We start from the raw sequence: 15,971 nt of genomic DNA, 5'->3' as shown, positions 1-15,971 counted from the left end.
TCTGTCCCCTCAGGCATGACAGGGAAAGCCTCCCCATCCAGAACTACCCAGGCTGGAACAGGGAAAGCCTCCCCATCCAGAACTGCCCAGGCTGGAGGTGCTTCTGAAGCGCCCAGCAGCGCAGGGTTGCCCTGTGCCGCGCCAGAGACTGCTGAGGGGAGGGTGACATGCTTGGACGCAGGCTGCCAGGGTGGGTGAGGGCATCGGGCCCTGGAAGCTGGGCCCTGTGACTCACCAGAATGGCAACAGTATTTGGACAGGGAAAGCCTCCCCATCCAGAACTACCCAGGCTGGAACAGGGAAAGCCTCCCCATCCAGAACTGCCCAGGCTGGAGGTGCTTCTGAAGCGCCCAGCAGCGCAGGGTTGCCCTGTGCCGCGCCAGAGACTGCTGAGGGGAGGGTGACATGCTTGGACGCAGGCTGCCAGGGTGGGTGAGGGCATCGGGCCCTGGAAGCTGGGCCCTGTGACTCACCAGAATGGCAACAGTATTTAAAAGAGGCTGAGGGAACTGGGCATGTTTAGTTTGGAGAAGAGGAGGCTTGAGGGGGGACCTCATTGCCCTCTACAACTACCTGAAAGGAGGGTGCAGAGAGGTGGGGGTTGGCCTCTTCACCCAAGTGAATAACGTCAGGACCAGGGGAAATGGTCTGAAGTTGCGGCAGGGGAGGTTTAGATCAGATATTAGGAAGAATTACTTTACTGAGAGGATGGTCAGGCACTGGAACAGCCTGCCCAGGGAGCTGGTGGAGTCACCATCCCTGGAGGTATTTAAGAAATGTGTAGACATGGCACTTCAGGGCAGGCTCTAGTGCCTGAGATTGTTGGTTTGTGTCTGTTTGTGGTTCGGTTTTTTTGTTTGTTCGTTTGGTTTTTGGTTTTTTTTGTGGTTGGACTAGATGATCTCAAATGTCCCTTCCAACCATGAAGATTCTGTGATTCTATGAGAAGATGAGAAGGAGAAGACAAGTGCAGGCACCATCTATCTCATTGGATTGTGTTTCAAACAGCATGGCAATGGTGCTCTCCAGTAAACTCCAGTAGATTTCAGAATGTTTTTCCTCTGGTCTTCACAGAATCATAGAATAGTTTGGGTTGGAAGGGACCTCGAAGATCGTCTAGTTCCAACACCCCTGCCATGGACAGGGACACCTCCCACTAGAGCAGGTCGCTCAAAGCCCCATCCAGCCTGGCCTTGAACGCTTCCAGGGATGGGGCACCCACAACTTCTCTGGGCAACCTGTTCCAGTGTCTCGCCACCCTCATAGTGAAGAAATCTTGCTTTTTCTCTACTGGTTCCCCGTGTTCTCTCCTGACCTTCATATTAGTTATTTCCCTCTGGCAAACCTTTCCTTTACACACTTTCCCTGGACACTGTGTCAACTTTCCTCCTGCCTGTCTTGTCACAGGCAGCTGCCATGTCGCAGCCCTTGGACCTCATTATCTTCACCCAGCGTTAGTCAGGCAATGCTAATACTTCATCTTGCCTTCCCTGTCACAGGCACTACCCAGAATACCTGTTTGAACAGGAACAGAGCAGAAACAGATCATTTCTACTCACAGACTGCTGTTCGCTTGCTATGGCAATCCCTCTTGAGAATAACCCTGTATTTGGAAGCAAAAAGCAAGGCATCCGAGAAGGAGCATTACATTAGCTCTGGGACGGTTTCAAAATGCCAGCATCTTTTAACTGCAGTATCAGTGTGGCCTTAACGCGAGCTGTGTTTAGACACCCGCTTTTTCCAGCCGAAGGGGTTTTGTTTGCCGTGCTGCCCTGTACGGCATTTTGTGCCGCAGTCTGAAGTTCCCCCCTGTGCCCACTGCTATTTTGAGCCGTGACTCACACTTGGCCTGTGACCCTCTTTGTGCCGGCACAGCCCACGGGAAGGCAGCCCCGGCGCGGCGGCACGGCTTGACGCGGGGATTGCCCCGGCACACAAGGCCCTCGGAGGGAACTGGCGCCTTGCCTACCCTGCGGAGGAGAAGAAAGGAAGGAGCTTTGCTTCCAGCCCAGTAACTCCAGCTGCCCTCCCGAGAGCAGGGATGCAGCCACGGCTGCTGCCCTTCGTCACGAGGCATCGGGCAGCTGCCCAGCCCCTGGTCAAGGAACGCATCCAAAAAACGTTGTCAAATGTAGGGCTGGCACAAGAACAGTTTTTCTTCTAGAAGACATTTTAGAAGAGCTATGAGGAGAGAAATATAAATATATATGTACGTAGACGAAATACATATATATATATATGTACTTAGAGGAAATGGGAGATTGGTACAGAGTATTATGTGTTAAGCAGCCACCAGCTGTCTCCTGCAAGCTCAGGCTGCTCAAATCCTTTCACAACACTTCTGAAGGGGATGGGGAACTGAAATCACTCCAGGTTCCTTGTGTCTATATTGCTGCTCCTCCATATATAGGCAACTACCCCCCTTACCAAACTCAGAGAAGATTTTTTTCCTTTTTGCTCATTGGCTAATAAAGATATCCTGACAACGTTTACACAAACAAGTACATCAACCAACCAAAGTATGTTTATTATACATATACATGCAGAAATATCTGCGCTATTAAAGCTGTGAGTCTTGTCCTACTTTTATACGGTTGTGCTTCCTTTCCTCCATCGTGCACAATGATAAAGATCATATGGCAGAAAAATATCAGCCTCTTAGTTAGAATATGTATTACTAAGTAACATCTCTGGCTGAATGGATAGTTAAGACTTAGCAAAATAAATATGTATATGCTATTGATCCATAATTCTCTTAACCAGGTAATTCGATATTGCCTCTTACTGGTTATGCAATGTTGTACCATTTATAAGAGAGGCTTGTGTGCCTGAAAGCTGGTGCAATTATAACACTTGGTCGAAGGACAGACTGCCTTTCTTCAAATCCAGTTTACAACGATATCAGCTTTATCATTAGGAAGAGAAACATGCACGGTATAAAAACCAAACCCAACAAGTAGGTTGTGGCAGTATATGCAAAACACGTAATAGTTCTTTTTTTAGGCTTCTATTCCATTGGCACAGCAAAAATAGTGTTTCTTGTGCATGTTAAATCCAGGCTGAGTAGAGCAGTGGGTCAGCTTCTGCTCAGTTAATGTAACAGACACATAAGCTGGTGTCCTTTAGGCTTTCTCCCACTCAAAGTGAGGAGGACTTTGTACATTCCTGTGTGGCTGCAGTCCCGCAGCCTTTGGAGAATCAAACGTATGCACATCCCTAGGGACTTTGGTCTCTGCAGCGGTGGGGGGGTGTGTGTGTGACACTGTTCAGCCGTCATCCTGGAGAAACAGAGAATCAGGCAGCCTAGGCAGTAGCTCATGGGAAGGTAGGAAAGACCTCGTCACAAAAATATATTTATTGGGAGAGTCATGTAGTTTTGAGAAGCACTGCAGGTCTGGAATTTCTGGTTGCTTGTATATTTTTTTCTTCTCTACTCTGAAAAACTTGTATTTTCTATTCACCATGTTATTGTTTCCTTGCTGTTTTCAGTAAAATTAAGCACTGTATTTTTTTCACATTTCAATTGCATAGTAAGTTGCAGTTTTTCTGTAAATTAAAAAGGATTGATAACTTTATAGAAGCGCCTTGTTGGCTTTTTTTCCCAACATTTATGTGATTTCACAGTCTAACTCCTGTTTTCAGAATTAAATGTTTACTCATAAGCATGCGGGCAAGATTCTACTCTAATGCCTCTACTCTTAAATTCCATCTTAGTAATTAGCTACTTAAAACTTAATAATTTCTAGTTAATAATTAGTTTTTAACAGATTGTAGCAAACTGATATATATGTTGCAGACATAACAGGATGAGATGAAATGGATTCTGTTATCTTTCTGTTTATACTTTCCATGCATACAGTACTGTTTGTGTATGTTAGAAGTTGTACCAGCCCTGAAGCTACTTGCTTCAAAAACAGAACTATGATTAATTCAGTGCCAAATGTTTATGCATCAGACAAAAATAAATTAGTATTCTTTCTAAATTCAAACAAGACAATTTAGGTGGCAATTAAAACCCTTTCATGTACTTCAGAATAAACTATGGTTCACTCTTTTCTGTGTTTAGAGAAAACATTAGTTTCTAAGACATAACAGGAATGCTTATGTGTAGGGAAATGGGAATATTTAATGCGTAAAACATTCCTTACATTATGCTGTGGACAACTATATATCCAGAGCTATTGATCCAATACTAAGCTTCATTCATACTTCCCTGTGTCCTGCCTTCTAGATGTAGGGCTGTGCTCATTAAATGGGCCATACATTCTTGAGCATGTGAGGTATTGATCCTACACTTTGGATAAACTGTAACTACTATCTTGTTGGGTTTGTTTCATCTTAATAATTATGTGTGTGTGTGTATATACACACACACATATATATCTCTCTATACTTAAATACACTTGATTATGTGTGTTCCCATTTCCTGCTTGTCCAGTTTGTGCTTTCCTGACTCGTTTAGGAGTGCTGAGTATGTGCAGTTATGATGTCAAACGTAGCTAAAGGTTCTCAGTGCTGAGAAGAAAGCTTCCCCAAACATTGACACCCAATTAATTGCCTCTTTGAGTATGGTGGTTACGATTTCTTTAACAGCTTGGCTATTTGTCTTGTGTAACAAATGGATGTCCTGTCTCTAAAACTTTGTATTTATTTTGAAAATGTCTGAAATGCACATTAAAAACAAGGGTCCCTGCCTGCGCTTTGTACATAAACCTGCAATTCACATTCCACTGGACAAAGTGTTTTGGCATCTGAAAGACTATTGACTCTTTGTCACTGTGCTGTGTCATCTTTAACTTGTGTTCTCAGTGATGTGCAAATGCCTTTGTCTTTATTAGACTGGTTTGATCTATCAAAAACAAAGACAGTCATGTGCTAATGTAGGTTTTGTGTTTGCTTAGCAGGGGTCTGCGAGTAAAATTTGAAACAACTTGTTTTATTTGTTCAGTCTGTAAATAATATTCTAAATACCTGTAGTCAACAGAATTTGAATTAGCTTTAGATTAATAATTCCTAGCCTTTATAGAGAATGTTTCATTTTTAAATCTTAAAGCATGACATAAATGATGTTTTTCTCAAGGTAACTCTATAGCTGGGAAGGTTAGGACCTAACAGCGTTTTAAGGGATGTCTTAGGGACTCACACAGTACTTAACTAGGGAAAAAATTCAGAAGGTGAGATATAGATTTTTCTTTTAACCTTTCACCTCTGAAGCACTACAGATTACTATTCACAGAACAATCTTTTATTCTAATACATGAAAATTGCAGACTCTCTGGAGACATTTAATTAGCAGTAGTGGCCATCATTGAAAACCAGCTTGCATTATGAATTATACCTGGATTGTGCTGTGTGTATAATCACTTTTTGGGGCAGAGTGTCATTAGCATGCAGCCTTCCGTGCTGATTAACCTAGGGAAAAGAAGGCAAATCACGAACTTCTTCTCGGTTAGACACGAAACACTCTTCTATCCAGCCTGGTACCCCAGAAACAAGGCACTGGAGCGAGGGGAAGCGTCAGGCAACGTAATGCCACGCTGCCACCTAGTGTCACCCGGCGGGTCCTGGGGAGCCCGTTGTCCCTTACATAAACGGCCTTTTAATTGGACAAAAGGGCCAAGGGCCCCAGAGAGCCACAGTTCCTGTTCGTTGTCTCAGAGATCCCAAACCCAGCCTTGGGGCTTCCTTCCCGGGACCCTTTTGCAGGGCTTGCACCCAGAGCGGGACCAAGATAAGACATTGTCGTGCTTCAGAGGCACAACGCTGCGCTGGGTCCCCTAACCCTCTCCACAGGAGTTCTCTGCATCTAAAACAGTTACAGTAGTTGCTTACATTAAACACTAATAAATAGTAGAGCATTTGTGATATTTAAGTAATAATGGAATTTACAAAATACAAAATTACAATTACCAGCACTTCATGTAGAAGGAAATCTAACAAATTGGCTGAGCTCTATGGGAAACCTCTGCATGTTTGCTTAGACTCACTTCAAGTGCAAATAGTCATAAGTACTCATGACAGAATGTTCTTTTTTTAATGACAAAAAGAAACTGAAATGCATTATATTATACTCAATCTGAGGACATAGATTCTGCTAGTAGTCGGTAGATAGATTTTTACATGTAAAAATGCTATAACTGCTCTCTAAATTTGATGTCCAGCCCCCAAAATGGGAATTATTAAAATAAAGTAACCTGAAACCTTTTTGTGAGATTTTTATATAATTATACTGGTTTCCCACAGTTAAGGCTGTGAATAAGCTTCTGATAATAAGCTCTCAGTGTTCTTTCTGACATGGTGAAGGGATTCTTTACAAACCTTTCAAACTGAAGACACTGAACTCAAGGAAAGCTCTGAGACACACTGTTTCATAAAAGGACATGTTCTTCAGCTGGATAAATTGAAGGAGTGGCACTTTTGTAATAAAGCTCCAGTTCGTGTGCCTCCAGCCAGGAACAAATTAAAAGGAAAAACAAACAAAACTGTCACATCAGAACCACCTCCCATTACCTCGGGCCCTTTCCAATTACCAACATTTCTAAAAGCAGTTGTTCCACTTCTGCACTGTAAATTTACCTGAAAAGTTTTTATAAATTAATACTGAATTTTGAAAAGGTAATCTTTGAGAAAGTTTCACTTGAAAACTTTCGTATTATAAAAATTGTATCACAGACATAAAATACACATTGCCTTTTATGTATATAAATCTACACATGCTTACAATTTAAATATTTTGTATCGTGTATTTTATACTGCATATTTATATTGTTATAGATACATAAAACATAAAAATAGAAATATTTTGATATTGTATTTAATGTGCACATTACCTGTATCTAGATCTTTCTGAAAGGTGATTTAACACTGCTAAGATTTATGTGTATGTTTGATCAGAGTTTATCAGATCTGCTAGTGTTTTGGAATATGGAAATTTCAAATTTTCTTCTAGAATTGACAAGAATTAAATTAATTTAAAAGCGTGAATACTTTTTTTTTACTAATGTAACAGAACAGTAGTAATTTACATAGACATTTCTGCCCATGTTATTTTTATTTTCTTGATAGAAGACAAAGCTTACTGAGGTGACAGCTTGCTGATGACACTGTATTATTCAAGATAATAGGAACAGAGCTGATGGAAAACCTGCAGAAGGGCATTTTGGAATGGAGTAGCTGCCAAATACAGCAGGCAGTGAAATTCAATGTAGTTAAACGTAAAAGAACATACATAGGAAAAAAATCTTAATTTCACATATCGAGTAATAGACTTTGAACTGACCGTCATTCAATAATGAGATCAGAGTTATGACAGACATTTCCACAAAAATGTCAGCCTGATGTTCAGCAGCGGTTACAAAGGCAAATTAAATGGCATACGGTTCACAAAAGAGCAGAAAGATGGAACAGCTTTCATGTAAGGGGTGGCTAAGTAGACCTTGGAGAAATAACTGGAAGGGAATCTGTGTAACGGTGGCCTGGACGAGGACCAATTGTTTGCTGTCTGTTCCGATACAGGGACTGGGGACATCAAATGAAGCTATAGGAATCGTGTTCAAAAGGGAAAAAAAAAAGAAGAGTGTGTTCTTTGGACAGTCACTATTTTTGTTCTGGAACACCTTTCCAAAAGATGTTGTGGACAACGAAAGTTTAAATGGGTCAATGGGAGACTGAACAAGTTTATGCAAGAGAGATCAGCTTTATTTCCTTATCCTTGTTTAAAGATTTCCCAATTCATCATTTTTTATGTTCTGCCTTCTTCTCTTTCATCAGACCAGGACATGCCTCTTAAGACATTCACGTAGGTGCCATACAGTTTATTGCCAAACAGAAGACTGACAGAGTGGCATGCTAAATAAACACACCTCTCTGTAATTATCCTAATTTCTAATAGCTCTGTAATATTGCCTGGAAAAAAATGTCAATAGCTGCTCTAGGCTAGCTATGAGACCTTGACTGCAAGGAATGTGTCCTTAATTCTACAAACGTTTACTCACAAGCCAGCAGAAGATACTATTACCATAAATAATAGAAAAACATGCAAGTATTTGCAAGAACATAATTGCAAAGTGGCCTCCCTATATCATACATAAAATTATTGTAAATCAGTTGTTGTGGCTTAACCATGCTATTTTTCTTCCCCGGTTTTGCAGTTTATACTGCATTTAGATAGAAGTGATGACAATAAAGTGAATACCTGATTTAAATGTGTTTTGGTACAATGTCTTTGTAAAATACAACAAACTCCGGGAGAGAGGAAGAAGTCAGAGAGACTTTGTGTCTAGTTTCGAGCTACAGAGAGATTTTGAACATGGAACCAGCAGACTACATCTCGAGGTGTTAATAGCCACCATGAGCGCCAGGCAACGCTTTCGTGCTTCATTTCCTTCCACCTTCAGTACCGGTGCCTCCGGGCTCGGGGCAGATTGCACCGGACAGGCCCGTGCACCCCCCAGAACCACAGGCCAGAGCCCAGACAGCTGAGGTGCTGTACTCCCACTTCTCCCCTCGCCTTCCTCAAGATGAAAAGCTCTCCCCGGACCGCCTGCAAGACGCACTCGCTCCGCCCAACCTCCCGCAGGCCTCCGCCTCCCGCAGGCCCCCTCAGCGCCTCTTACGCCCCCTCCAGCCGCCTCAGGCCTCCCGCCTCTCCCGGCCCCTCCCCTCTCGGGGCGTGGCTCCGCCGGCGGGACGGGGCAGCGCGGCCCGCGATTGGCTCGGAGGGCGGCCGGCGGAACACGTGACAGTGCCCCCGCCCCGCGCGGTCCTTATAGGCGCGCGGCGGGCGCGAGGGGCTGGCTGGGTGCGTTGGCTGAGGGGAGGCCTGTGAGAGTGGCGGTGAGCGGGGCCGGGGGAGCGGCGGCGTGTGCCGGGGCTTGACGGGGGGGCACAGGCTTTCGTGGCCGCGTTTGTGTTCTTGGCGGGCTAGCCGTTCAGCTTGCCTATTGGCCGCGCCGGCGAGCGGGGAGGGATGCTGCGGGCTCGGCTGGCGGGAGCGGGTGAGCGCCGCCCCCTCCCCCGCCATCTTGGGTGTGCGTCTGTGACATCCCCGGCATCATCCCCGGGGAAAGGCTTGACCGGGCTGGAGTCTGTGGTGGCGTCCGCGGTGGGCTGGCGTGGCCGGTAGGCGGGCTGTGTTCTCAGGGCTCCGGGTTTCTACCCCCCATGCGCGTTTGCGGGGGGGGGGGGGGGGGGGGGGTAGGGGGAAGGGTGTAAGTCAAACTCCAAGGGGGGGGGGGGGGGGGGCAGGCGAACCGCTCCAGGGGCGCTGGAAGACCCTGCTGACTACGCGGTCCTTGACTGAATTTTTAATGCCGTCGTAAAAGTTGACAAACCGGGGTTATAATCTTCTGTAGTTCATGTCCCTGAATTTTAAAGTTTCAGCCAGGTGTTACTACGTGTTTATTTTTGTTTGCAGGGATCCTGTGAATTCCAAAATGAAGCAGAAACAGAATACAGAAAAGCCATCAGGATCTCTGCAGGTATAGGCTTTAAAGTCTCAAAACTAGAATATGGGAGCAGATAAGGATTAGAAAATGGAAGGTGAAAGTTATCGAGTGCCTTGACCATAGAGTTTGCTTTGCTCAGAGGTTTGCATGCAATTCTCAGGGAGACGGTCCCTCTGACACAAGTTTTGTATCTACTGAAGGAATGCAGGGGGATCTATTGTAATGTGCTTCCACCCAGCTTATGTCCTGTTGGCTTGAGTAGCATCCTGGCAGGCAGTGTGTCTTGGGAACATTCTGTCCTGCCTGGGAATAAGTCCTTTTCTGTTTGACATTGAATTTGCTGTCTGTCCATGTGATTTTTTTTAAATTTTTTTTAGGTGCTGGCTACCAGACTTAGTTTGGTTATTGAATCAATCTGGCTGCTATGGGGTTGTAGAGTAGGTTCTGTAGCCTGCCCATTATAGGGATGAACTTCAGAGTGAAGTTTGTCTTGGCTCAAGCATGCTTCAACTAAAGTAATCATGCAGGCAGGTCTGTTTCTAAAGTCATGCTCCTGAACCATACTTGCCTTAAACTGGTGGAAGTGTTTAAAGTATTTGGGTTTTTAAGAGGAGACTGATAAGAAGTTACTAAAACTTATACCTATTCTAGTGTTGTTACAAGAAGCTTTTGTTAAACTTTTCAATATAGGCCTTACTTAGGAATTCTACAAATACCACATAAAATAGAGGCTAGTAGCCCTCTATCATGAGGGATAGAATGATTGTAATAAACACTTCTGATATTAATGAAAATTGCCAGTTAATAAGTCTTAGACACATGGTAATTTTGTCCTGTAGTGGCTCCAGGGTATAAATTCTTCAGTGTGGCTTTCTGCACTTTCAATGGGTTAACTCCAAGTATTAGTCAATAATTTCTTGGCAGAGTGTACTTAACTAACCTTCAGTAGCAGCAAGCAGTGTCTGACACGGTGCGATTCTTGTTCCCACACCAGTTAGTGTTTGTCCTGTAGTTCAACAGGAGGATAATTGGTGGCAGAAACTACCGTGGGAAAGGGGAGCTCTTGTCATATGAAGTACAGTGGGAATCGGTAACTTTCTCACGGTGGCATTGTGTTCTGGCTATTCTTGCTTGGTTGTCTGCCATTGTTTGCTGTCCCATGGTGGCAATGTAACCAACCCAATCAGGAGGCTTTGATGAAGGAAATGGGTATTTATGCATGACAGGAAAGGTGGTAAACACACTGATTATACAAAACAATGGCTTGTCTGGAGCAAAGCAAGGAAGCTTTAGATCCATTTTAATAGATAATTGAAGCAACACATCTACTTATATGAACACCACTTGAGGGTGTGTTCACAGTTAACAAAAACAGGTACTGCCTAAAGTGATGTGACTTCACTGCAGCTGCAAGCTTACCAAGTAACTTTTGTCTCTCCTCTGGAGTCTAATATTTCTGTTGCCAAATACAAGTTGGGGAGCTTCAGCTAAAGTTTACATGTCAGTGTACTGTAACTGGCCTTGAAATCTAGTCAGGATATTTCTGCTATAAGACCTGTTCAAGTTCCTTTATAAAGAGTATGGGGTTTTTAAGAGGCAGGGACTGAGCATAGCTTCATGCAATAAAGGTTCATCTCTGTTACAAATAACTAGATCCCTTTCTTTGCACAAGCTTTAACATAGACTAATGTGTCATCTTTTTGTCTGAAGATGAACCATAGGTTACCTTAATGGAAGCATGACAAATCCCTAAATTTCAGTTTATGTAGAGAAAAGTGGCAACTGTCTGAAGCCCTATTTTTCTTTTTAGAAGTACCTTACAGACACCACATGCAGTGCTGCCTCAAGACGGACCCTTAAAATGATTCAGCCTTCAGCAACAGGTTGCTTGGTTGGCAGGCGTAATGAGGTATGAATTAGATGATAACCTGTAGATGTGTAATTATTTCTATTCATAACAATATGCTTTTGAGCTTTTAACCCAAAACTAATATATTTTAAAAACATCTATAATCTGCTAATTTCAGCTACTCTTCAGCTAACTTGAACTTACTATTATTCAGGTTATTTTAGTAATAAACAATATCAAAAACTAGAAGTTTTGCTAAAACCTGTGGGCATCAAGGATGATGTCTGTAAGCTAGAACTACAATGTGAAGAAACTGGGGCTTATAAAGACTTGTGGTCATTGGTGAGCAGACTTACAAGTTTGTATAAAAAAGCTGAAATGTTCCTCTGAAGCTAAACCTGCCTGTGTTTTATGCAGAAGAAATCTTCAGTCAAAAGGAAACTCTGTAATAACAAGTTGACCTCAAAGGCTTGTAAAGCTGACGTGCCTGTGGACAAAGAGCAAGAAAATGAGAGTACAAATGATGTTATTCAAGCTGTAGATCTTATGATAAAAGGTATGTGGTAATTCCTGAAATATTTTCTTGCACTTAATGCTATGCTTCCATTGGAATATAACTTGAAACATAGCTTCTTGGTCAGTTAGATAACGTTTTTATCTAATGCCTAGCAGGAATGAATTAGTGATACTTATCCTCTATAGTATAGTGAATACAGGATAGATATCTAATGGAAAGAGTTTATGGTAACCAGCAGCTGAGAAACCTTGTGTGCTGCAGTGTTAAGAAGCACTAGTAGTAGTTTGTTACTTTGGCTTGGCTATGAGCTTTCAAGCTGATTACTAATTAAGTTGAAATGAAAATCTGTTTTAGCATAATGTGCTGTGTGTGCAGTTTCTCAGAAACTGTCCCAATATGGACAGTGACTTGGGACTAGGACTTCTGTCTTCCACAAAGTACACATGAAGACTGACACTTGAAAATGTGACCATTTTGTAAAGCCTGCTGCCATGCTTGAGGCAGCTTCTTGAAGACTCTGCCTGTATAGCCTTTAATACAGTGTTAGGATCTCTCTTTTCTGTAAGCTTATGTCTCTGGTTGTCTCTAGGAAAACCCTATATGGAATGAGTTCTTATCACAATTTGTAAAACACCTGTATAGAAGCTAGATATATTAAGGTGATCTCAAGAATTCAGACTTACTGTAACTTCTTAATTCAGGAAGCCCTTCATCTCAGTATTGGAAAGAAGTGGCTGAAGAAAGGAGGAAGGCTCTGTATGAAGTGCTTCAAGAAAATGAAAAGGTAGCTATTGAAAGATAACTAACTTCTCTACCACTGGCTATTGTCTTCTTGTTTTAATGTTGTTTTTTTATTTGAACTCAGCTGCACAAAGAAATTGAACAGAAAGATGGTGAAATTGCCCGCCTAAAAGAAGAAAATGAAGAGCTGATGTCCCTTGCTGAACATGTGCATTATATGACCAGCATGATTGAGGTACTTACTTTCTAGCTAATGCTGTGGAATGCAAAATTGAGAAACCAGCAAAGAGATTTGTTATGAATCATGACTTCTGTGTATTCACATAACTTCATTTTAAATTACTGCCTAACCTCTTTCCTGTGGGATTGCTGTAGTCCAGAGGCATAAAGCCCCTTCTAGGGGATGACTTTTCCAGTTTAAAATCTGCAGGAGTAATGAGAAAGTACTTAAGTACCTTCTCTAAAGGGAAGATTCAACCTATTGTCTTAAGAGAACAGGTTTTGCATGTTAGAGATGGTGACAAGAGAAGAAAGGGTTCATTTTATCTGTTCTGAGATGACTGGAATTCAGATGCTTAGTAGGTCATGTGAGGCTGCTGGCAAAACAGTGTTTGTACTGGCTGTGTCCTTTGAGGAACTGAACTTTAAACAGCAGGGACACAAAGTGGAGCGGTGAGAGGGACAAGGGAGCACCTACACTCTTTAAAGTCAAGGTTTCACTGAGGAACTGCCAGTTTTGAGGCCTCAAAAGGGCTAGTGCACAGAGTCTGTTGGGTTCATAAACTTGTAAATTTCAAAACAGCTTCCTCTGAATTCCTTGGGGACAGATAGTTGTGTCACTGATTCCATGAATCCTCTTATCAGTAGATTGTCTGTAACAGCCTCTGAAGGTGTTATATAGCCATGGGACCTTGATACTAAAATTATCAGCTAGGTTGTTTTTGTAGGGATTGAGCTCTCAGCTGGGATACAAAGCTGGGTGCCTGGTAAATATTTTGATTCTCTGATTAGACTGGGGAGGTGGAAGCAAAATGAAAGATTATTGCAAGCAACTGATTAATCAAGAAGTAAACTTGATCAAGTTAATTTTCAGTTAGTGCAATTATTTAGATTAGTCTTTCAAGACTCCAGTAATTTGCTACACTTGATTTATTTTTTTTGTATTGCGGGAGTGCTGCTTGTTAGTGGTAAACCCACAGTCAGAAATTAAATTACTTAAGGATTTAAAGAACTAAGGTAGTTGGAAACTTCTCTGCAGTTCCTCAACAGTCAAGTTCCCTTGTTAGTTGTAAGCTGCTCACTTCTGAGGCTTTAATGATCCTTAAGTGATACATAAAACAACCGGAAGCCTCTAAAGCAACCTCTTCAGTCCTGTTTTTCTTCCTTAGATCAGGTTAGCTGAGAAACTTTTAGTTTGATCATCAGGTGCTGGAAACTGGGTCTTCTAGTTCATCTAGGCTTGTTGTAGCTTCATTATCTCTGATTAAAAATTATGACCTTAATTTGTTGTACAGTAATTTTTCTAAAATTAAACCTATATAGCACTGTAGTAATAAACTTTGGAGGCTGTTTCCTGTACTTTAGGTTGCCTAAGTTAAAACCTGTCCTACTGAAGAACCTAAGGAAGACTTTAACAGTCAACAAAGTAGGTGTGGTTTGTGAGTTAGGGGTAGCAATTCGAGTTGAACTCAAGTGTCTAAGACTTGTGACTGAAGAATGTTTTAATTATATCCATGATCTCCAAATGAAGATAATTAGATTGCTTAATATGCGCAGTTTTATTTCACTTGTTATTAAGTAGAAAAAACATTAAGTTTACTATCTTCTGTTTCTTTCTAGAGGCTAACTGGGCAAGCACCTGACAATCCCGAGACACTGAAGAGTCTGGCTCTAGAAGAATCCAAACAAGAAAATGGAGATGATGCAGACAGCACTTCTTCAGAAGAGCCATCAGAAGTATCATGTGGCTTAAGGGAGAATATATCAGACCTTGCTTCAAAGGAAGCAAGTAATTTGCAACTGGAATGACAATCTTTAAATAGGCTTGTATATGTGGCTTTTAATTGCAGACTTCCTCTTGAAAGAATATACTAAAACTTCTCAGGTATAGAAACTCATGTGGAATCATTACAGATGTTGGTTTTTAACTGGAATTATGTAGCAGTGGGAGTATCTGGATACTGCATAGAAAACGTGTTACAGGCTACACTTAGTTGCTTGTATAAAATGCAAATACTATGTATTTCAAACTGTTGTGTAAATATCTTATCAGATCATCTGACATGATGCATGGAAATCGATAAATAAACCTTTGCCTTTCTAAAACAGCCTCTTATTTGAGTGGGGAATGGCTGGCTGTAGGTTTAAGTCAGTTGTGACTACTGGAGATGGAAGCTTTCAAGTTTTTTAGGGAGTGCCTGGGCAGTTTTTAACTCCTTAGATTTGCAGGATTCTGGAGGACAGTGGTTTTGATGGGTAGGGAAGGCAAAATAGGAATCATGTGCTTCAGAAAGTCAAGAGCAGGTAGTAAGAGTCAAGATCTAAAGTTTAGTTAGATTTATGCTTTTCGTGTGTTTTTAAATAACTGCCTCTGTCTTTTAAGGGAGACTTTTCCAAGATACACAGATGAGAGCTTAAGTATTAGTCTGCTTTAGAGATACATTTATTGGCTTATAAAGAAGAGGTGGTGTGTTCTTGCTTCTAATAGCAGCTGTAGTGAAAATTAGATGGAGGCAAGGCAGCCTACACTTCAGAGCTACTCTGAAAGGAAACTCATGACGTCTGTTTTCAAAGTACTGCTCTGGTATTTACTGGGAGATAAGGCATCTTTTTACCAAGATAATAACATTCTGAAGGGTTTACAGGAATAAAAAGCATGCTTTAAAACTTTGAGCACTGGATCTGGCATCCATACAGAGGAAAAATGTCTGCAGTTGAATACCAGTTTTCCAGTTGTGACTGAACTTGGCAGTTGTTTTGTACATAACAAGGTCTTCCACATTGAAAGATGGTGGCCATTGTAATATCTTGTGAAGAAGTTAAAGCTGAGTGGCTTTTAGGAGGCAGAGATAATCAGAGGGATTCTGATTTGTGGATCTATTAGGCCTTGCTTTGGGGTATGTGTGAACACACCTGTGGAGCTATCAGATGGGTATCTTCAGCTTCCTTCTGTGTCTTATTCCCTCCCAGGGGGTGCCAGCAAGTTAAAAGATGTTTCACAACTAATTTCAGTTGTGCCATTCAGGGAATGTCAGAACTGTCATAGAAGCCAGAAAGTATTACTTCCTATTTTGCCTTGGATCTGGTAACCACAAGGTGAGGTTTATTCTCCTGGGAACTTTGTAAACAAATGTTTACACCTTCTAATTTGTGCTCTAGGGGGTGCTTAGATGTGATCCTTTCCATCACAGTGCAGAAA

General features: G+C 42.1%; 1 protein-coding gene across 3 annotated transcripts; it reads left to right on the top strand.

Annotated features, from left to right (window-relative positions):
* The first annotated feature begins 8,762 nt into the window (after positions 1-8,762).
* On the top strand, positions 8,763-14,880 carry GMNN (geminin, DNA replication inhibitor). Of its 3 annotated transcripts, none has more exons than XM_014938425.1 (7): positions 8,763-8,800; positions 9,416-9,479; positions 11,257-11,355; positions 11,713-11,851; positions 12,514-12,596; positions 12,678-12,788; positions 14,393-14,880. In XM_014938425.1, the coding sequence occupies exons 2-7, from the start codon at positions 9,435-9,437 to the stop codon at positions 14,579-14,581; spliced, it is 666 nt and encodes a 221-aa protein (XP_014793911.1). In that variant the 5' UTR covers positions 8,763-8,800; positions 9,416-9,434; the 3' UTR covers positions 14,582-14,880. The 3 variants fall into 3 exon arrangements, with proteins under 3 accessions (XP_014793911.1, XP_014793910.1, XP_014793909.1); XM_014938424.1 differs by having other exon boundaries at positions 8,792-8,835; XM_014938423.1 differs by lacking the exon at positions 8,763-8,800 and adding an exon at positions 8,992-9,120.
* The last annotated feature ends 1,091 nt before the right edge of the window (positions 14,881-15,971 follow it).

This window comes from Calidris pugnax, unplaced genomic scaffold (assembly GCF_001431845.1).
Source record: "Calidris pugnax isolate Ruff unplaced genomic scaffold, ASM143184v1 scaffold13, whole genome shotgun sequence".
NCBI classification, from domain to species: Eukaryota; Metazoa; Chordata; class Aves; order Charadriiformes; family Scolopacidae; genus Calidris; species Calidris pugnax.
This window is presented reverse-complemented; position numbering and strand designations above follow the sequence as displayed.